Genomic DNA, 20,784 nt, shown 5'->3' on the forward strand with positions numbered 1-20,784 from the left:
GCACACACGAGATGAACGGGGTTAGTGCGACCAAGGAATGAGCGGAAAAGTGTAAGAAGCCCTTAAGCAAGGGTGCTCGGTGTCACACTAACACAAGAAGAGATCAAAGCTTTGGTTGCAAACGAAGAGACAACAAGATTCACACGCGACCTCTCTTCTCTTTTCTCTCTTTTGCTTAAAAGCTTTTTCTCTTTTGTATATGGTGGCACTTGCACTCTTTTGTATCTATGGTGGCACTTTGTACACTTTTGTATGTATGATGGCACTTGCACTCTTTTTGTGCTTTTCTTTCTTTTTTCACGCTCTATGTTAGCGTTAGCTCGCTTTTGCTATTTTGCCACACGAGTTTTGCTTAGAAGCTTGACTCCACACTACACACACACCTCACAATCGGGGCCACGTGCAATGTCTCGCAACACTTGGTAAGCAATGCTCGATAGGATAGATCGCAAAAGAAGAGGGGTTACAAGGGGAATGCAAGTTATACCTAGATGAAAATGTTAGGCGGTGTCGTAACACACAACTTGCGATGATGGCGGTGGTGTCAAGAGTACGGTTGCAAGTTCGGGGTGCCGAGGATGTCGTCGCTTGCTTCGGAGCTGCGGGTTAGTTTCACAAACAAGGCACTCAAAACGGAACAAGCAAACACAAGTTAAGAGAAAAGTCGGGTCAAAGTAGCTTGGCGTCGATGGCGGTGGTATGCCGTGGTGATACCGGTGAGCTAGCGGCGGCGGTGGTGGTGGTTTGCCGCGGCGGTGTTTCCCGATGGTTTGGGGAGGGGGGTGGCGGTGTTTGCCGGTGATTAAGGGCGGTGGCGGTGTTTGCCGGCTGCGGAGAGGAGTGGTGGTGGGGCGGAAATGGTGGTGGTGGCCGGTTTGGTAGAGGATGAGCGGTAGTGGAGGGTGGAGCCTCCACCCGGAGGTACCGCTTGTGCACGGGTGGAGCCTCCACCCGGAGGTACCGCCCAGCCTTCTTCTTCCTCACGTGCACGCACACACGAGCCACTCTTTCTCTCTCCTGTTCTTCCCCAAATCCAAATCCAATTGACCCAAAACTCGAAAATCGAAGGAATTTGTGGATAGAAAGTGGGGGAATTAGTAGATCAACACTAGAGACACCAAATCCATGGATCAAAACCACTCAAAACGTAACCAAATCACAGATCGGTCCAAAGGCAATTTGGGGCTATTTTTTGGAAAAATTTCTAGAAACGAAATTGGGTGGGTGGAGGGTCAAATCCGCGGAAACCAAAGGCTGCTGATACCATATGATGAGGTCTAAGACCCCGTTTGTGGCCCGATCTCGCGAATTGACCCGGAATCGAAAGGGGAAAAGAGGGGAAACGAAGAACACGATGAACACGATGAACGCGAAGAACACGAGGACACACGCATGCACACCAACCCGATACAATCGATACTTACCCCCGTGGCTCGATGGACCACGCCAATAGAATCACCCACGGAAGAGACCGCGGTAGAATTCCGAGGTGAGAGACCGGTGTTGGAGACGGAGATCGGTGAGGGAGAAAGAGTGCACCACACTAGAATCTCACTCACAAATCCAATCAACAACAAGGGTTGCCTTGATTACAGAGGGATGATACCCTAGGGAGACAAAGCTCAAAATCTATTCTAAGCCAAATCTTGTCTAACCCTAATTTGGGGAGGGGAAAGAGATACATATAGGAGCAGATTCGTCCAAGGGTAGTTTGGGGAAAGAGCTAAATAAGTTACAACCGCTCGATTATGATCAACGGTTCAGATCTAGGCTAAAACGCGTGCGAGCGGTACCACGGGCGGAGGTACCGGTCGAGGTACCGGAAAATAGGAGCAAATGGCGATTTGAGTCCAGGGTACTTGGCGCGCGAGCGGTACCTCGGGCGGTACCTCGGCCGGAGGTACCGGTCTGGCCTTCTCTTCCCGCGGGGTCGACGTGGCCTGCCTGGAGGGGCGCTGTGGCCGGCCGGTAGTACCGGCCAGAGGTGGCCGGTAGTACCGGGCCTAGCCCATTCCCGCGCGTGGCCATCTCCTTGAGATGGTATCGGCCAGGGAGGCCCTGGAGGCTCCGACCTCCCCTTGGTGGAGGCTCCGGCCTCCACTCCCTCTTCTTCCCTTCTCTCTTCCTCTTTCTCTTCCTTCCTTCTTTCTTCTTCTTCCTTCTTTCTTCTTCTTCCTTCTTCAATGGTGTGTCCTCCTCCTCCTGTCCTTGTTGACCCTCGTACCTAATGACACATAACACATATCCATGAGGTAGTATACCATCCAATGTATTGTCAACGTCGAGTGTCGAAAGGAATGAGTTTACCTTGACATATATGGCGGAGGTTCGTGTTGTTGGTCCACTTGGGGGACTCCTTGGCCATGGTGTAGCGTCGACGATAGGCGGGGCTGCACTTGACGGTCTTGAGGTGGAGGTGTCCGAAAGCCACCCCGCATCACCACTCCTTTTGATGCCAATAAGGCCGTTTAGAGGAGGGGAGACTGATTTAAGTTGCGCAGGTGGTTGCTTGTTTATTAGTGTAGAGGCGATGGCTCGCGATTAAAAAAAATTTAGACCTTATTTGGTACTAGAGTTTTTGTCGGGATTAGTGGGGATAATCCCCACTTATTTGCTAAAAGCATGTTTTGTACTACAATATTGTGCGAGTTTAATCCCCACTTTCCTCAAAATTTTAATGTATTTTTCTCAATGCCCAATACTCTACCACTACCTAGTGGATTGGGTATAGGATTTTGTGGGGATTGGGTGACGGTACCGGTTTCACCCAATACTCTAGTTTGGAGTATTATTCCCACTAAAGCCTTGTTTCGTACCAAAGTTTTTTGGGGATAATCCCCGACAAAATTTAAATCTCCACTCATTTCTTAAACAATGTTTGGTACTAGAGTACTGAGCGAGTTTAATTCTCGTTTATCCCCATTTTCCCCAAATTTTAGTGTATCTTTTCAATCCCCAATACTCTATAATCCCCACAAAATCTCATCCTCAATCCACTAGGTAGGAGTAGAGTATTGGGGATTGAGGAAAATACACCAAGATTTGGGGAAAAAAATTGAGGATAAGCGGGAATTAAACTCGCTCGATATTCTAGTACCAAACATGATTCTAAAAATGAGTGGAGATTATCTCCACTATCCCCGCAAAAACTCTGGTACCAAATAAAGACTAATGCTCACAAAAACTCTAGTATTTAGGGGTCTTTCTAATTGGCAAATTAGGGGATTTGGGTTGGAGACGGCCTGTATGGGCCGAGCGTAGGGTTTGATTTTAGTTTTGATTTGAGTTGGGCCTGGAAGAGAACAGTGATTTGCGGGGATCTGGCACTTGTCAACCTCAAGTCCAAAAACCTTTGCCAACATCGACCATGGACACCTCCGCGGCCGATCTCGAGGCGCGTCAGCTTGCCATCCTCCGCCGCATCGAGGAGCTCGAGCTCGCCGCCGAGCAGCGCCGCCTCGGGGCGCTTTCCATCTCCCATGCCGAGGCGGAGGTGGAGCCGGGGGGCACCGAGGTGCGGCTCTCGGCCACCCTGGCCGCGCGCGGCGTGCGCGACTTCGCCTTCCGGCGCGTCCCCTCTGACTACTACGACCGCTCCCTCGAGGAGCGCCGCGGAATCCTCGCCGCCGACTCGGTCGCCCAGCTCTGCAAGAGTATCGTCATGGTACGGCCCTCTTGCCCCTCTTCCCTTTGTCCCGATGCGACGTTTCGTCGAACGCCTGGCCTGCGCGATGGCTCCCTGTTGTGGCAAATGCCTACAGTCGGTTCTGCCTGATAAGTATGTAGCCTAAAAAATCGATTGTCTTCCTGAATGATAGACATCTGGCATTCAGTCTATCATGAGAGAAAAAGTTCAAACTTCAGTCCTACTCCTGTGCAACATTGGGATGTTCTCAAGAAGAAAACCTTTGGTGCATTTATTCTGGACTTGTCCCTTTGCTGATAAATGTTGGGACTTCATCTGTCCTCCAAGAACCAAGAACCTGCCTGTCTATGAACCATTCTCAGATATCAAACACAAGCTGCAGGTGCCATTCTATATGGCGACAACGATCTTAGCAGCATGGGGGATCTGGATAATCAGAAATAATAACAAGATATTCAAGAACCAGACTTCTCAAGTTGGAAGGCAATTTATTTTCAGGCATTAAGGCTTGTTAGCCATATGATTAAGAGCAAATATGTTAAGCAATACAAAGGTTGTCTGCAAGCACAAGCTTAGGCTTCTTTTGATTTGTTTGAGCTTTTGATCTTTTAATCATTTTGTACCTCCATGTAAATACCTTTGTAAAATACACCAGTATAAGGAAAATTGCAGTGGAAAACTCTCCCACTGTTTACCTTCAAAAAAAGTGATTGGCCCCTAGGCCCTCAATTTCATTAAATTGTATTAAACTAATAAATATGTATTGAATGGAAAACACTCGCCTAATAGTGTTTAATACGGAGTAGCATTTTCCTTCGCTGTGTGGAAGAGCCATCTAATTGGATTAAACTAACTAAAATTTCCCCAGCGCTGTCAAAAACCATTCGCTCCGCTATCTCCTGGAACATTTGGAAGCAAAGGAATGTCATGGTCTTCAATTCTGTTGACGAAATTTTGAGTTTAGTTCTCCGTTGCTCTGCCTTGGATGTTTGTCTTTGATACTTTCAATTCACCGTGAACCCCCTTTCACTTCTTAAAACATTTTATTGATTAATAGTCCAGGCTGACCTAAGGTCCGCCATATTAACAGTAGAGATAAAATAGCATTTACCATCCAATACATATGCTTATTAGATGGAAAGTGATATTGACACTATTAGACTAGTGCCCATAGTCCGTTAGAAGTGTGAGCAAAAGATTGCTGCTATCCTGTATGATTTGTTCCCAAAAGGAGTTTCTTTTTTTCGTTGTATGGTTGTACCATGATGCTGGAGGAAGTGCTAAAATAATGTTCTAATTTTCAGTTATCAGGGGAAAACATGCATTATTGCCTTTCCTCAAAAGAAGTTATCAGGGCAGTTCAAATAATGCTTCAACTGATAAGGTTAACTTAATGTTGTTGTATCACATAGTGTTTGCTTGCAGGATGTTATTTGGCATTTAGATCATGTAATAGTTTCATAAAGATCCACGGCTTTAGCTTCCTTGCAAAAAGAAAAACAAACTTTCTAGTTGGTGGATGAATAAAGATACTCCTTTTGTAGAATATAAAAACAAACTTTCTATTTGTGTGGTGCTTGGTAAACTGGTAGAGAACTTGGGAGGAATGGTCTTTTGTAGCATATAAAAAGTGTGCTGTTGATTTGAGTGCAGATGGATGCCTGTGGAGATATATTGTTACACATAGGTTGATGATTGTAGATGCTACTATTATGACAGGTTGGCACTACTATGGTAATTGTAGTTTTTTGGGTGCTTACAATTCTTTGTTGTTTTATTTTGACGCAGTATTGATTACTGCCCTTCTAAAAACATGTCCATTTTTTAGTAATATTCATTGTTAGCGAAAGTTATTTGCAGATCGTTGTCAAAATGATTCAGTGGATTCTAGTTATTCCCAAATTTGAGATCGAAAACTAAAATCCTTTATACTTAATCCGTGAATAGTACCTTTCACTTTTTTTTTTTCAGACTTTTTTTCCAACAAATTTTGTATCTTCTGGTTCTCGGGGTATAGTTTGGATTTAAGCCAATAGTATGGCATAATAGATTGATTAGGTGTCGATGTCATAAAAAATCAGAATTTCTCATGACCATTTACACATTTTTCCTAACACGGGTAGTGGCATCATTTAAGGCTTGGTATCCGTGGATATGCTCTCTTACATTGAAATATATCCATCTTTTGTAGGTGAATACCAAAGCTGCTGCTGATGTATCTGACTGCACTAACCCGAAGAATTCTAAATATTATGTTGTCATTGTTCAGGTAAGCTTGTAGTATCCCAATGCAATGTACTATCTTCCAACGTAAAACTCACTGCAATATATTTTTACCTTAATAACATAAATATGCTTTGCAGTATATGGCACGGCTTAATGCGGAAACCATCAAGAACTTCCTGTATGCCCTAAATGAGAATCAGATACCTAAAAAGAGATTTAACAGTAAGATCGTTTTCATCGTATTGAAAAAATTTCAATATCTAATTATTTACTGGTGGGCAGATGTATGTACCACCAAGGATTGCTAGTTATATGTTTCTTCAGAATCATCAGTTTGTCTGTAGCTTAAGTAGAAACATAAAATGCATGTACCACTTTGCTTCAGTTTCAACATCTTCAGGTATGGCTCTAGATATTATTGCAGTATCAGAAAAGTCTTTTTTTTTGTTTGATGTAGTGAGGCTCGCACCAGAAGAGGAGTCATGCATGCTTACTGGGTTTGTGCACAATGCTGTGACATGCATTGGAATGAACACAGATATACCGGTAATGTAATTTTCTTTTCACAGTTTATCTTCTTGAAGGATATATGTCGGTGAAGACTCTACCATGAAGGTTCTATTGATGCTGAAGGATCACGAAAAAGATAAATCACGTAGTATTTTGTATTACTATTAATATCTGAGATTATGTGCTTAATGTACGAGCTCTTGAAGCTTTCTAGTCCTTCTCACATTCTGTAAGATTATATTGTTGGTACACAATCAATATATGATTCCAACCTTCAAAGGTGACTAGAACTGAAAGATCTTATGAAGCTGTCGTTTTGACGAATTACGTTATATTCTTGCTTGAATATAGGCCATCTGAATGAATTAGAGCATTTTTTAAAACATTTTATTTTGTAGCATTGGTTGCTTTTTTTTTCCTCTTAAATGACAACATTATATAATGTGAAATGGGATCACAGTGTGAAATTTGCAAGGCATCTTACACAAACTGTTTGCCTTCAGGTTATCATAGATGAAGCCATCACCAAGTTGGATGAGGATTTCTTCTGGCTAGGTGGTGGAGAAGTTGACCTCAAGCTTGGGATGCGGACCTCACAGTTCCTAAAAGCCTTCAATCCATTTGTGGTGAACTGCAGTTAATGAGTAAGAACCACGCGTTCCATGTAGGTTTACCCAGCCTTGATCAACGCACTGCCAGTGAGGTACACTAGGCTTTTGCTTGGATCTGAGGATGGCATGTCTGTCTTTTTTGGAGCAGGCGTTTCCCTTCCAGTTGCTCTTCTCACATTTGTTACACTATTTACAGCTGACTGTTGGTAAGATTGATGTATCAGAGGGGACATTCTTGGGAAGATTGATATAATTGGAGAACAAGTGGGCTTATACTATTACTAGGCCCTTTGTAGTTTGGGCCTGAGAGTTGCAAACCAGAGTAACCTCATATGAAATGTGTTAACCAGACATCTGGCTACAAGACCGAAGTTTGGTTCTGCCTTATTGCACTCAACATTTTTTCCCCTTGGAACATGTTATCTTATTTTACAAGTTCAAATCCTTCATTTTTAGATAACACTGGAGTTAACTTCAAAACGGGTGTCCTGATTCAAGAGTTTGTCATGTAACAGAATTTAACAGGCTAGGCTAATGCAAAGCGAACCAGGAGTTAGCATACCTGATGCCTGCTACAATTTTATTTCACATTTTAAAAAAACTCGAAAGTGTGACATCCGATAATGAGGTGCGGACCAACTAGTTGCGAAATATTCCCACTCACCTACAATGTACAAACTTGCTGTGTTCAGACAAAAGTGAAAATCAGATAGCAGTACATATCTGTTCTTATCTTCTTACTCATCTCTACCCACAACTATACAACTCCAGTAAGCAATGGCGTTGTGTTGTCAATCCAAACATTCCTTTAACTCTCTTGATATCTGTTGTTTAACTTCACCGTTAGGGACTGTCAATGAATGATTGTTATTTGTCAATCTTAAGATTGTACGGGTACAAGAAAAGAGGGGGCTACGGCCATAGGCATGTGGCATCGAGTAGATCATCGGTACGACAATAATTTATACTAGGCTTAGACATCCTTTGGGATAGTAACCCTAATCTTTAGTGCTTTGTATTAATCTCGAGAGAGGTTTACAATGAGTGTTACAAGTAGTCTAGATGTGATCTACAAGTCGTTCAAAGATTTGTGCTTGTTGAAAGAATTGTATGCATTGATAATTGCTGGTGCAATAAGGCTTCAGTCCTGACTCCTGATTGGATTGATTGTAATTTTTGTATGATCCTCCGTATAGCTCAAGCTTTAGCTAAATACTGGAGAACGCACAAAAGCTGTATCCAATCCAAGAATCTCTAGCGGAACTCTTGATTCTTATAATGCGGTCGTGGAGTTGAGTCTTGGCAGGCATGGATTCCTCTGTGAGTATAACTCTACCTGTTCACTAACTTCGAATATGGTCGTATGGAGTTTCTGAAAGGCCCTATGGTACTGTATACTGATATGATTGTCATATACAATACAATAGTTCTATACCACTCACTGCCAGGGATAGTGATGACCTTATCATACTTACATGGCGACTATCCTAGATCATTGGTGAATATTTCATTAATGGTCTAGCACGAGTCAAGTCGATATATACTACACTGATGGTAGAAGGTGGATGTCGGGGCCGGGGGGGGGGGGGGGGGGGGGGGGGGGATGTGAAGAGAGAGTTGAGTTGCTGCCATTATATTCCGCTTCTTTCATAATGGCATTGCTAGTCATGCACCGTAGGCAAAGGTAATGTGCTGATGGCTCCGTTCATACTGCCATGAATTGGTGGTGGCACTACGTATCGATGCTCATCGTGTTTACGACATGGTGGGCAGGTAGCAAGGTTACGGGCAGAGAGATACAGAGAGCTACTTGCGCATGGAAATAAATAAGAGATTGAGTAAGAGAAAAACGGGAGTGGGACTTTTGTCAAAGATGTACAAAATAACCAGAAAATGCCATTCATGTGAAGTAGTGGTATGTTCGCAGTGGCATCTCTCCAAGACAAACATCTATAATGTCATTTCATAAAAAAAGTTATTCTTGCAATATAAGTAAAAATATATCTAATTGGAGGACTCCTAATTAATGGATCTTTTCATCCTGACGTCCATGCAGGTTCAACAGGTGCTGTTTTGCGAGACCATGATGGAAGATTTGTAGCGGCATCTTCTAGTTTCTTGCCAAATATTGCGTCTGTCGCTGTGGCGGAGGCGATGGCCATGAGAGAAGGATTACGACTTGCAAATCATATGGGATGCAATAATATCCAAGTGGAATCTGATTCTATGGAAACTGTTGAGACCTGCACAGGTGAAGCCACGTGGTGGAATGAGTCATCGGCAATCTTTGCTGATTGTGTTGATCTAATAGCGCTCATTGGAGGTGTTCAAATTCAATTCTGCCCGAGGGAAGCAAATGAGGTAGCTCATGAGATTGCTAGGGATTGTTTTAATAGTAAAATTTCATGTAATTGGGTCGATGAACCCCCCTTGCTTTATTATTCCGCAACTCATCAACGATGTAACCAAACTTTAATTGTGGAGCAGCAAGTTCCAGACGCACTCTTTTCCTTACCAGGGTACCGTAAGGGACTGGAAGGTTTTTAATGAGGCGGCTTGCTAGCTCAATATATTGTGTTTTCAAAAAAAAAAAAGGACATTCTATATTGTGATTCACTCATATATACATAAATATCTTGTCGTAGTTCTAATACAACACCAAGCACAAGATGTGCTCAAAACGGGAATCCAGTAACTAAGTGCATGATCATTGACAGATCCATTCATGAATTAATTCAGGGAGATCAAGCCAAAAGAGATAGGCCCGGCTTATGGCTTCACGCACATACACTACCTGTTGTGAACAGCTGGTGCCGCGTGTGCAACTGGGTAGTCCATGGCTACTAGGGTTCCTGCTGTGTACACGGCGGTGGCCTTCGATCCTAGCTCCTCCCCATTAGATCCACGAGAAAAGTCCCCTGCAAATTTCATTACCACTGGCTATGAAATATTACATTGCTGTGAATGTTTGATCAAGGCAACTGAAGGACATGCTGTGCAGTGCCCTGTGTGCGATAGTGCGATATATATGAGTATATACAACATATCTATGACTATTCCTCTCTCTATATATATATGCATGTATGGGATATATGATCCAGAAAATTAAAGCTAATTAGGCGGAACTGAACTACTGTATCTAGTAGTAGTATTTTGTACCTACCTAGCTACAACAAGACAACCTAACTCAAACTGAGGTTTGTCAGAAATTATCTCAATATATATATATATATATCGATGGCGAACTCCCGGTTGTTGAAGTTGTAGAAAATCACCAGAAAGATAGAGGAACGCAGATAGGACTTGAAGCTGCTGCTAGCTAGCTACTGAGATTCAAGGAGAGATATACATGATAACTAGGCACAAGATATCACGATGACATATATATCATCTCATGACTCTCATCAGTGGACAATATATTCAGTTATGATACGGAGTGCGGGTTTTTGGCTCAGCATAATCCAGGTGAATTCCCTGATCACCCCTGTGCTTGCTATGAGGAAGCTGTAGCAAAACCCTAGCGACATATCCGGTGTTTCGTATTCCACCTGATTGGTTGACCGATGCTGCTCCCGTACCCGACTGATCACTGATGCTGCTTCTGACGACCTGAGCCTTCTTCCCCGTATCATGAACCATCAACGAGTTTCTCGTGTGCTTCTTGCTGTCATAAATCTCTGTCTCGTCCTACAAAAACACAATAGAGAGAGAATATAGTTAGAAAGGACATGGCGACCAAATACTGGTTTAACAGAATGATGTTAAGACTGGAACCTTGGATGATAAGGAAGACTTCTCGTTGCTTGAGTACTTTCCATCGAAACGGATGTGGCGAGCTCCACATGAGGTAATGTAAAGAGAGAAGAGGAAGAACACCAGGAGAATGTTGTAGGTGGTGGTGACCTTTAACTTTCCCTTGAGAGCTACGGGAGAGGAGTTTAGGCTAAACATGGAGGTTCGGTGTGATTGGTGACCCCTTAGGAAACATTAATAGGTAAGACCGTAAGAGAACTTAAAGAAGGGACATCCATGGAAGAGGATATGGGAGAGGTAGACGCAGAAAGAGGGGCTCTGCTAGGAAGTGCTCACCGGAAAACTTGGAAGTGTACCCACGAGCACACACTTTCATTTCGAAAAATAATTTTGCATTCATATAAACGATCCAAATTTTCTTTGATGCAAATACAAATAACTCAAGTATATTTGCAGATGTCAAATTCCATAGAAAATCACAATTCACTTGCGAGTTGTGCAAAAATAAAAAACCGAAGCCTTTTCAAATCCTACAAATGATGTTCTAGCTCCGCCTTTTTTTCCCACTTGGACCTCAAATTATGACCTTTTTTCACAGAAATTTGCTGCCACACGGCTAAATATGGTATGTGCACTCCAGATATTTCTTGTGCTTAATTTTGAATTTATATAAAATAAAGGGAGCATGCTCTTCGGGGAGCGCTAATCCTAGATTGCAATAAGAACGACGTATTCAGAATAGTAAATTTCAACCAACAATTACTTCGATCAATGATGTGTGGGTTGGGGTACACAAAACTGACACTATTATTACATCCAGAAGTACACTGAATTTGCATTCATCAAAGAACACAGTGGTACTATAGATCAATGGACTTAAATCTGTAAAACAGCGGTTATAATAATGCAATAAGAACCCGTCTGGGCCGTCCCTTTTCGGGAAATGTTTTTATAGATCATTCGGCTTAGAAATAATTATTTTGCAACGATGTTGCTAGTCGTCTGATCAAAATCTTTGCATCTATTGTGCACTTGTGCGAGCCTCGTGTTTAGATCAGATGATTCTTACAGTGACCTAGATATGGTACATTTTTCGAGAAAAGAAAAGCTGTAACGAATACTATACCAAAAAAAAATCAAACTTATCTGCGTGTTTGCCTTCTTAATCGAAAATACGTATCTTCCCTCTTACATGTTGTTAAGTCGACATTTATTCAGGAAAGGTCGGCCGGGCTGGGGGAGGTAACAGATCAATCCCCTGATAATTTTGTGTTGATGCATACGATTTAAGAAGAATGGTGGCACGCATAGCAGCACCTGTCGTACGAAAATCTCGTAAACAAAAGAAGAACGCGGCATGAGGGGGCACTGGTGATGGAAACCGAGGCAGAGCCATCTTCTTAACCGCACATGAATGTCTCGATCCATCCCCTTTCTTGAGGCTTCCATACAGATTTTGTAGGCAACCCATGGATATAGAAAGTACCACTGACAGTCATTTCTTGATCATGTGCATTGTGATTATTACACGCAGTGCGATCTAGTACTACATGCCCATAACCAAATTGATTAACCAAATACTACAGTTTTATAGCATCGATGTGACCAAGTTGGCATACTTAAGCCCTACTTTACTGTTGCTTGCTGCTTAATCTGCTTTGGTTACGGTACGTGTTCCTGGATTTTGTTAATCGAACCGTTGACATGTCTGAACTGTAAATCTCATGAGAACCACGAACGCGCATGTAAGAGCATGTCTAGCAGGCCCTTACTTTTCTGCCCCGTATTTCGCCGTTTTTTCGCCCCGTATAAAAAAATGCTCGTAGATACACCGCTCCGTCTAGCAGATCCCGTATTTGACCCCGTATATTTATAAATTTAAAACCCCGGGAAACTTGTTCATTCATAGTTTGTCGATCATACATAGGAATCGGCGTACCTACATACAAAATGCGCGATCATGGATCGCGACTTCTAGTCGGAGAGGTCGATGATGAACCCGTCGGCCTCCGCCTCCCGCGCCTCCGCCTCCTTCACGGCGGCGATGGCCGCCGCCCTATCTTCCTCCTCCGCCATCTTCCTCTCGTCGGCGTCCTTGAGGGACTCTTCAATCGCCTTCAAGAAGGCGGGGTCCTGGTCCTCGTCTTCCTCCTCCTCCTCGCCGGCGAGCGGAGCACCTCCGCCGCTGGTGCTCCCGATGGTCGCCCTCCATGCCTCATTCACCCGGCGTTGGCGCTCCCACTCGGCGCGCCACGCCTCGAACTTGGGGCCGCTCATCGGTTTGAGCGGCGGGTCCTCATGGTACCAGCGGCCGCCCCGCGTGAAGTCACGGAGCTTCGGCGGGACGAACGCGCCGCCGTCGTACTTGCAGGCCGCGCGGCGGCTCCCGGCGGCGGATCTTTTGCATTGAATCCGCCAGGCATCCTCCACGTTGTCCGGCGAGCGGGATCGCTTCGATCCGCTCGCCGGCGAGGCGGTACTGTGGCGGCGGGAGTCCATGCCGGAGATGGGGTGGAATGCGGCGCGGGGGAGTGAGGAATTTCTCGCCGGAGCATGATGGAGGAGGCGGCGGCGCACGGCGGAGCTAGGGTTGCGAGTGAGGAGTTTAACCCCTCAATCGCACCTGCGCCCAGTATAAGTAGGGGGCAGCGGGTCCGATTTCCTGGACCCCGTATTCCGCCGAAACGGGGCGGCCCGAATACGGGGCCTGCTAGACGGCCCTAACCGCGCCTGCCCCGTATCTCGCCGGAATTTTACGGGGTGGGCGGGTTATAAGGGGCCTATTAGACATGCTCTAACCATGCCAGATCTCTCGTAAGGCTAGTCATAGTGAGCACATGATAGCAGTGTGTATGATGCTACCTCTATAATATGGCCATTTTATTTAGAAATTACTCAACATAGCCTTATAAGAAAAACACAAATATTAAACCAAAGCCGCCTCACTGACATCGATGTCGCAACATATACAAGCTTGATGAAGGGGTAGTTATGTCGGGGCCTCATGCCCAGAAGACCTCACACCTAAAAACTGAAGGCCCCACCAAAACGCCTAACAATGAATCGGGAACACAAACCGGTCCAGCAAACCCTGAACGTGCAACGTTACACACACTCGAAAAGTCGCTGCCACCATCTTCCACCAACCCATCTTCAGAAGGGATCTAACCGTTGACCTTGTCGGGCTGTCATCGACACCACCACGGCGCCAACCACCCTACGCGTATCCATCATCATGCGCCCATCATTGAAACCCCGTTGCACCATGTCGCCAAGACCTATCGTGGTCGACGTTGTATATCTAACATTGCTCCACCGGTAGACCCCTCCATCCATCACTTGTTCCAAGATGATGCTAGCAAGCGGGTGACGACACCGGAAGTGATGCCATCATTCGATCTGGGATACCTGGATCTAGGGTTTCACCCGGAACATCTTGGCCGGAGGTGGGATATCGTAGCAACGATGCCTCCAACAAGGGAATGGCCGCTGGCTCTCACCGGCAAAACACCACACCTCCATCCCCGCAGCATCCATAGGGGTCGCGCCTTCTAGCGCCATCAATTTTCCAGGAGAGGTGTTCATGACGTATAAAGCATACATGAATTTTGTAGTTTATTATCACTTATTATAATATATTTGCATGTTATACAATGTATATTCATGTTTTACATTGATTTTTGGGAATTTATCAATGATTCACTTTATTTGGGTTATAACTTCACAGAAGGAAAACCTTATTTTGTGTATTTTAAGTTTCAATGGCCTTTGTGAGCCCGAAAGGACTGGGCTTTTTCTACTACACTATTGTTTTCTAAAGAATGAAATCACCGAGCAATTGGACCTCACCTAGGCTGGCCAAAGGGCCAAGATAGGGTGTGTGGCGCGACCTGATACGCTGGGCTACCACCATCCGTCTGACCCTCGTGGCTCCTCTACCGCCCGCGGTCTTCACGTCGATCTCCTTTTCTTGACCTGAAACCATCTATAAAAGAGGTACCAATCCCGATCTTAGATGAGGCGGGCCGGAAACACAGAAACATCGAAACAGAGCCAAAACCAACGGAAATTGGAGGGGGAAACACAACCGGGGCATCCTCGGTTAGATCTCCGCCTTCTCCAACGCTATCTTCACCATCTCCATGATGAAGAGGAAATATTCCACCTCTAGACTATGGGTTTGTGGCAGTAACTTGATCTCTCTCTTGTGCTACGATTGTTTAGAACCATATGAGCTACCCTACATGCTTATGGTTAGATATGTAATACCTATGTGATGGATCTATGTGTTATGATGATATATCAGATTTCAATGTTTATCATGTGTATGATGTATTGGTAGATGAATATTATTACCCCGTTCTTAAGTGCATGGTATGATTAAACTTGTATGCAAGGGTGTATATTGGGAATGTGTCAATTGGATGAAGCAATATGGTGGTAGTGATTGGATAGTCACATAAAATTCGAGATCTACTATGATTTTTTATCTTTCTTTTGTTACATCACTAGCAAGAAATTGAATGCATGTTTAATAATTATCTACTGACAACAAAGATGAACTTGTTTGCTCAACGTGGGATATTTGTCATTCGAACATCATGTCAAAGCATACAAGGCAACTATATTTATTCTTAATTCTAGATTGCATGGATTTTTCCTTTTTTTTAAGTAGTATGAGTGAGATGTGTTGCATAATCTTTATAATAATAGACTTTATAAAAGGACATGATGAATGCTAATCAAACATATTATGAAGTTTCAACAATATTATGTTATCTATGAATTGTTTTATGTTCACCATCATTTATAAGAGAGTAGACAAGTGAACCCATAACCCCGGTCCACTATTGATTATAAAAAACACCTTTTACTTGCTATTTTCAGCACCTATTAAATCTGAAAACCTAAAACTTATTTTTTACTTCCATGTTTTAGTTTTAGTTTACATTCTTGTTACTTTTTACCATTTTATTTATGTTTTTCGAGGTAAGCTGGAAGAAGGCCGCCGCCTTAAATCCCGAGAGTTCAATATAAACCATCAAGTCACCCATGTGAGGAAAACACATTTTCTGCATCATTCTGCACTTGAAGCCCCAACAAGTTAGCACTCACAGAGCTGGTGTCGTCAAGAGTATTTTCTAGTGCCGCTTCGGGAACTAGCAAAAACAACACAATATCATCATCATCAAACTTGTCCAAACACCTAAACTTGAAAAGGCTGCACCATTGTAAGCTTTTATTGTCATGTATATAAGAAAGAAATTTCCATTGGCCTTATTGTTCTTTTAATTTTTATTTTATTTTCTTTCTTTTTTGTTTTAACGTTTTATATATACAAAAATTCATAAATTAACGTCGCAACGCCGCTGTCGCAATCTCATTCAAGTCGCCGCCACCACCTCGAGATAGCCCCGCATCACCCCGGCCGCTCAATCCCTTCTAAGCCCATCTACGACATGAGGTGTTTAGAGCATCTCCACCGGTGCCCCCCCCCCCCCAAATAGGCGCCGGCAGGGGCGCCGACACAGCCGTATGGGAGCGCCGGCACTGCATCACTACTCGGAAACTGCATATCTGTGGCACACGTTTTTGGAATTCTGTGGCGCATAAGTTTTTGGAATTCTGTGGCGCATATTCCATGCACCACAGAAGTCACGCCACTAAATTTTATTTCTCTGGCGCATATCTGTATGTGCCCACATAATTCTCACATTTTTGTGGCACATATCCACATATGCTCCAAAGAATACTCGAAAACATAAAAAATTCAATTTTTTAGAAAAAACTTAGGAAAAATAAAAAATGAAATAATCTGAAAAAACTAAATATTTGAATTTGTTTTAACATCTAGTAACACTTCAAACATATCTCAAACCTAGGCATGATTAACTTTTGAGTTCTATTTCATTGAGTCACCCTTGTACTACTAAAGTTTTTATTGATATTGATATTTGTTTTGTGTATGTAGTTTATGTGTGGCATGTGCATATATATGTGTGTTTAGGTGTGCTTCAAAAGTTCTCAGAAAATCAAAAACTTTAACATTTTCAAAAGGAAATTCAAAATTTTCAAAAATATACAAATTTCAAAAACTACAAATTAAAAAAAACAAAATTCAAAAAAATTATAAAATTATAAAATTTTAGAAAATTTCAAAGAAACTAAATTTTTCCAAAAAACAAAATAATCCTTGAAGTTCAAAAATGGAAATGAATATAAAAATTCTAAAAAGTCTAAAGCTTAAAAATAAAAAGACCATTTCAAAAAAACTATAAAGTCAGAAAAAAACAAATATTTTAAAAATAAAAGAAAAATAAAAAACTAATTTTAAAAATAAAAAATCCTTGATGTTCAAAAATTGGAAAAGATTCCAAAAATTCTAAAATTTCAAAAAAGTATACAAAATTTTAGAAAAAATAGAATTTAAAAATCCAAAAAAATTCTTTGGCACATATAGAAATATGCGACACAAAAATATGCGCCACAGAAATGTGCATTTCCGTGGAGCATATAACAATATGGGCCACAATATTGTGTATTCAATATGCGCCACAGAAATGTGCATTTGTGTGGTGCATATAGAAATATGCGTCACGGAAATATATGGTTTGCATGCGCCACATAATTTCAACAATTATGTGGAGCATATTTTTTATGCGCCACAAAAATATTTTTCTGAAGCATGCCTTTATAAATACGCCACATAATATATTCCTACCTATAAGGGTTTTCTTTGTAGTGCATCCTCCATTTGGGGTTGCTGTTTCCACACCGATGCCCCCATACAGGGACCCCAAAAAAATTTCTTTTCTTTTTACAATATTTTGAAACAACATATCAATCACATAAATTATTCATACAATATTTTTATTATTCATACAATCACACAAATAAAAATTAAATTATTCATACAATATTTTAATTATTTATAAAAAAACACAAATAGAAATTAAATTATTCGTAATATAATTAAAATTAAATCATGCATTGTTGGCGGCTCCTCTCCTCGCCCACAAATACGCAAGTAGATCCGCCGAAACTTGAGCATGAACACCTGCATCTCAGATTTCTTGATGCATGTGAAGAAAAGCGTCAAATTCTTGGGGGTACATGCTCTACCTCAGCAAGAGGCCCTTGATAATCAAATGGTTGATCATCATGCACAGGTTCATTGCGCTCGCTCTCAGTGATCATGTTGTGCATGATCATACAGGCGTTCATCACCTCCCCCATCTGAGACTCACACCAAGTGAGAGCAGGGTACCTGACAACGGCAAAACGCTGCTGAAGTACCCCAAAAGCACGCTCAACATACTTATGTGCTGCTTCCTGGCATTTTACAAAATAAGCGTCCATCTTCGAAGCTGGAGCCGAGATTGTATTCACAAATGTAGTATACGTCGGGTAAATACCATCAACTAGATAATATCCCTTGTTGTATGCATGGCCGTTTACCTCAAACTCAAAGTTCACGGTAGAAGCTTGTCCCTCAGCTTGCCTGGAAAATATTGGAGAGCGCAGCAGCACGTTGATATCATTGTTTGTTCCTGCCATGCCAAAAAAACATGCCAAATCTAGAGATCATATTCTGCCACCGCCTCGAGAATGACATTGCACTCACCAGTATGCCCCTTGTAGACCCCTTGCCAAGAAAAAGTACAATTCTTCCGGCCCCAATGCATACAGTTAATGCTTCCGAGCATCCTAGGAAACCCTACTGTTGCATTATGTTTCAGGATCCGAGCTGTATCATCTGTCCTTGGTGCTCTCAAATAGTCTTTACCAAACACCGCTATAACAGCTCGGCAAAACCTGTAGAGAGTTTGTGAACATGTCGACTCCGCCATCCACAGGTAGTCATTGGCTGTATCTAGAGGAGCTCCGTATGCAAGACACCGCATTGCAGCAGTGCACTTCTAGATTGAGGTGCAGCCCCGCAAACCTGTAAAAATCTTGCTTGATCATGAAATAGTTGTCATACTCTCTAACGTCGAAGACAATCTTCATGAACAGATCCTTGTTCATCCTAAATCGGCGTCGAAATTTCTTCGACGAATGGGTCGCGTCGGCGGCGAAGTAGTCGGCGTCAAGCAGCATGACGCCGGCTTGACGATGTCGGTTGATGTTCCTCCTTTTGCCTGGCTTTGAGTCGCCGTGTCGAGGCACACCAAACAAAGGCTGGCGAACGCGGAACAAGCTCGTCAGAATCAGCTGATGTTGTTACCGCCGGAGATCCTCATCGTTCTGCTCCTCCGTGAATAGCTACATCATCATCTTGTCATCGATGTCCATCGCAGCAATCCGACGAACACCTTGCGGGCGGGCGGGGCGGTTGTGCGGCGGTGGCGGCGACCTCTGTTCTGGCTGAAACAGCAGCCGCCGGTCGAGGGGTAGAGGCCGTGTTGATGGACGGCGGTTTCTGGACAGGCGGCGGTGTCTATTGCAAGCAGGGGCGCGACGGCAGCGGTGGCGATGGCGATGGGGTGGGAGTCGGCTCGGGCGTGGATAAGAGGTGGGAAAAGCGGTGCGTCTGGCTACCAAGCGAAGTCCACACGCGGCTTCTAACGTGCCGCAAGGCAGTACCGGTGCGCCATCGACGAAGGGTCCAACACGGGATTGCCGGCACTTTTATTGAGCTTGAAAACTAGCCGGCCCTTTTTGAGACGTGCCGGTGTGAGGCCATTTTAATCACCGGCTCCTAAACCGTTGTCGAAGTTGCTATGATGCACCCCGTGGAGATGGTTTAGACCAGGGCCAAGCCGGCCGCTGGCGACCACCCATTGCCGTGGAGCTCTGCCGCAGGACGACGCAACCACCACGAGCACCACCCGTCCACGCCGAACCAAGGTCTCCCGAAGTGCACCGCTGTCAAGAAGTGAGAGGCCCCGACCGGCCATCCAGGACGTGGGCAAGGAAAGGCCGCCACCACCGGCGTCGCCCAGAGCGACCCTGCCGGAGGGAGAAGGGGTGAAGGGGTTATTCACACCTGAATGATCAGTCTCGATGGATCAACACTCAAGATATGTCAGTGTCGATGGATCTCAGTAGCCACTGCTGCAAGGAAACGCCCCAAGATATGTCAGTAGTGTCGCGAAGCTCGTACGTACAGTAGTGCATCGCTTTTGAGGAAGAGTTCACGTACAGTGAAGTATGTTCCGCGACTGAAACAAGCAAATGCGGTCAGGCGTAAGACAACAAGCTGGCGCACGACGAGCCGCGTATGGACCATCTGGGACCGTGTGGGATGCACGGGAAACGCACGCGATCTACGCAAGGAGTTTGCTTGGGAGGCGGGGCAAAGATATGCATGGTTGCATGGGAGGGCGTGCCGGGAAAAGGCATGTATGGGTGTGTCGTGGGCGTCGCGCGCGCGCACGAGAGATCGCGCCTGTCTCGCCGTGCCGGCCGGCCGCCCCGGCGCGCGCCCCGCTGATCTGCGTGCCGACTCGTCGCGCGCGTACGTGCCTGTCGGGTCTCAGCTCTGCACGCCTCGTGCCGTCGTGCGGTGCCCCGGCGCTGCGCGTCCGTGCCGTGCATGTGGCGCTCATGCGGAGCGCCACATGCATGCAGTGCGACACGAGCGCGGTGATCACGTACGTGGCAGCTGGCGGCAAATGTGTGTATGCGGTAGAGATCGTAGGTTGGGCAGAGTCACGAGTACAAAACGACCTTTAATCCCGGTTGGTAAGAGCTTTTAGTTCTGATTTTTTTTTAACCGAGATTGTGCAATTGGAACTAAAACTCTGCTTTTAGTTTGGTTGCCTTATGAACCGGGACTGAAGGTCTTCCACATGGGCTGCGGGTACACGTTGGGATGGAGTACCTTTAATCCCGATTTGTAATACCAACTCAGACTAGAGGCCATGACGTTTAATTTTATTTATCTCATTTTTGTTTGCATTTTTTGTCTATTCAATTTATTTTTCTATTTTTCAGAATTTTTAGTATTTAAGTTATTTGATCAGTTTAATCTCTAACTACACTTAATCTCTAGTTAAATTACGTATTCATAGTCAATTTTTTCGATCGGTCATC

The 20,784-nt window shown here is 44.0% G+C and overlaps 3 protein-coding genes across 5 annotated transcripts; 1 reads left to right on the forward strand and 2 right to left on the reverse strand.

The window, feature by feature from the left end:
* Window positions 1-3,318: 3,318 nt before the first annotated feature.
* LOC127306778 (uncharacterized) lies at window positions 3,319-7,453 on the forward strand. 3 transcript variants are annotated; one of them, XM_051337482.2, is made up of 6 exons: window positions 3,319-3,664; window positions 5,838-5,915; window positions 6,010-6,094; window positions 6,330-6,418; window positions 6,886-7,026; window positions 7,190-7,453. In XM_051337482.2, exons 1-5 carry the CDS (start codon window positions 3,368-3,370, stop codon window positions 7,021-7,023), a joined length of 687 nt encoding a protein of 228 aa, XP_051193442.1. In that variant the 5' UTR covers window positions 3,319-3,367; the 3' UTR covers window positions 7,024-7,026; window positions 7,190-7,453. The 3 variants fall into 3 exon arrangements, 2 of the variants coding, with proteins under 2 accessions (XP_051193442.1, XP_051193441.1); XR_007854866.2 differs by having other exon boundaries at window positions 3,320-3,664; window positions 6,886-7,085; XM_051337481.2 differs by having other exon boundaries at window positions 3,320-3,664; window positions 6,886-7,453.
* A 2,852-nt stretch (window positions 7,454-10,305) lies between these two features.
* On the reverse strand, window positions 10,306-10,944 carry LOC127310186 (uncharacterized). Its single transcript, XM_051340878.2, has 2 exons — window positions 10,768-10,944; window positions 10,306-10,680 (listed from the first exon to the last, which is right to left on the reverse strand). The coding sequence occupies exons 1-2, from the start codon at window positions 10,942-10,944 to the stop codon at window positions 10,414-10,416; spliced, it is 444 nt and encodes a 147-aa protein (XP_051196838.1). The 3' UTR covers window positions 10,306-10,413.
* Window positions 10,945-17,841: 6,897 nt separating this feature from the next.
* LOC139832571 (uncharacterized) lies at window positions 17,842-18,846 on the reverse strand. The gene is made up of 3 exons (XM_071822358.1): window positions 18,692-18,846; window positions 18,371-18,561; window positions 17,842-18,296 (listed from the first exon to the last, which is right to left on the reverse strand). The coding sequence occupies exons 1-3, from the start codon at window positions 18,844-18,846 to the stop codon at window positions 17,842-17,844; spliced, it is 801 nt and encodes a 266-aa protein (XP_071678459.1).
* Between the last annotated feature and the right edge of the window lie 1,938 nt (window positions 18,847-20,784).

The sequence above is a fragment of the Lolium perenne genome, chromosome 6, assembly GCF_019359855.2.
Source record: "Lolium perenne isolate Kyuss_39 chromosome 6, Kyuss_2.0, whole genome shotgun sequence".
In the NCBI taxonomy this organism is placed as follows: Eukaryota; Viridiplantae; Streptophyta; class Magnoliopsida; order Poales; family Poaceae; genus Lolium; species Lolium perenne.

Excerpts from the sequence above, each read along its gene's own strand:
- LOC127310186 (XM_051340878.2), bottom strand. The coding sequence starts at position 10,944 with ATGTTTAGCCTAAACTCCTCTCCCGTAGCTCTCAAGGGAAAGTTAAAG. Across the intron at positions 10,681-10,767 it reads AGTCTTCCTTATCATCCAAG|GACGAGACAGAGATTTATGA; the intron begins GTTCCAGTCTTA and ends GTGTTTTTGTAG.
- LOC127306778 (XM_051337482.2), top strand. The coding sequence starts at position 3,368 with ATGGACACCTCCGCGGCCGATCTCGAGGCGCGTCAGCTTGCCATCCTC. Across the intron at positions 3,665-5,837 it reads TCTGCAAGAGTATCGTCATG|GTGAATACCAAAGCTGCTGC; the intron begins GTACGGCCCTCT and ends CATCTTTTGTAG. Across the intron at positions 5,916-6,009 it reads ATTATGTTGTCATTGTTCAG|TATATGGCACGGCTTAATGC; the intron begins GTAAGCTTGTAG and ends TATGCTTTGCAG.
- LOC139832571 (XM_071822358.1), bottom strand. The coding sequence starts at position 18,846 with ATGCTGCTTGACGCCGACTACTTCGCCGCCGACGCGACCCATTCGTCG. Across the intron at positions 18,562-18,691 it reads ATCAAGCAAGATTTTTACAG|GTTTTGCCGAGCTGTTATAG; the intron begins GTTTGCGGGGCT and ends AACTCTCTACAG. Across the intron at positions 18,297-18,370 it reads GGTCTACAAGGGGCATACTG|GAACAAACAATGATATCAAC; the intron begins GTGAGTGCAATG and ends TTGGCATGGCAG.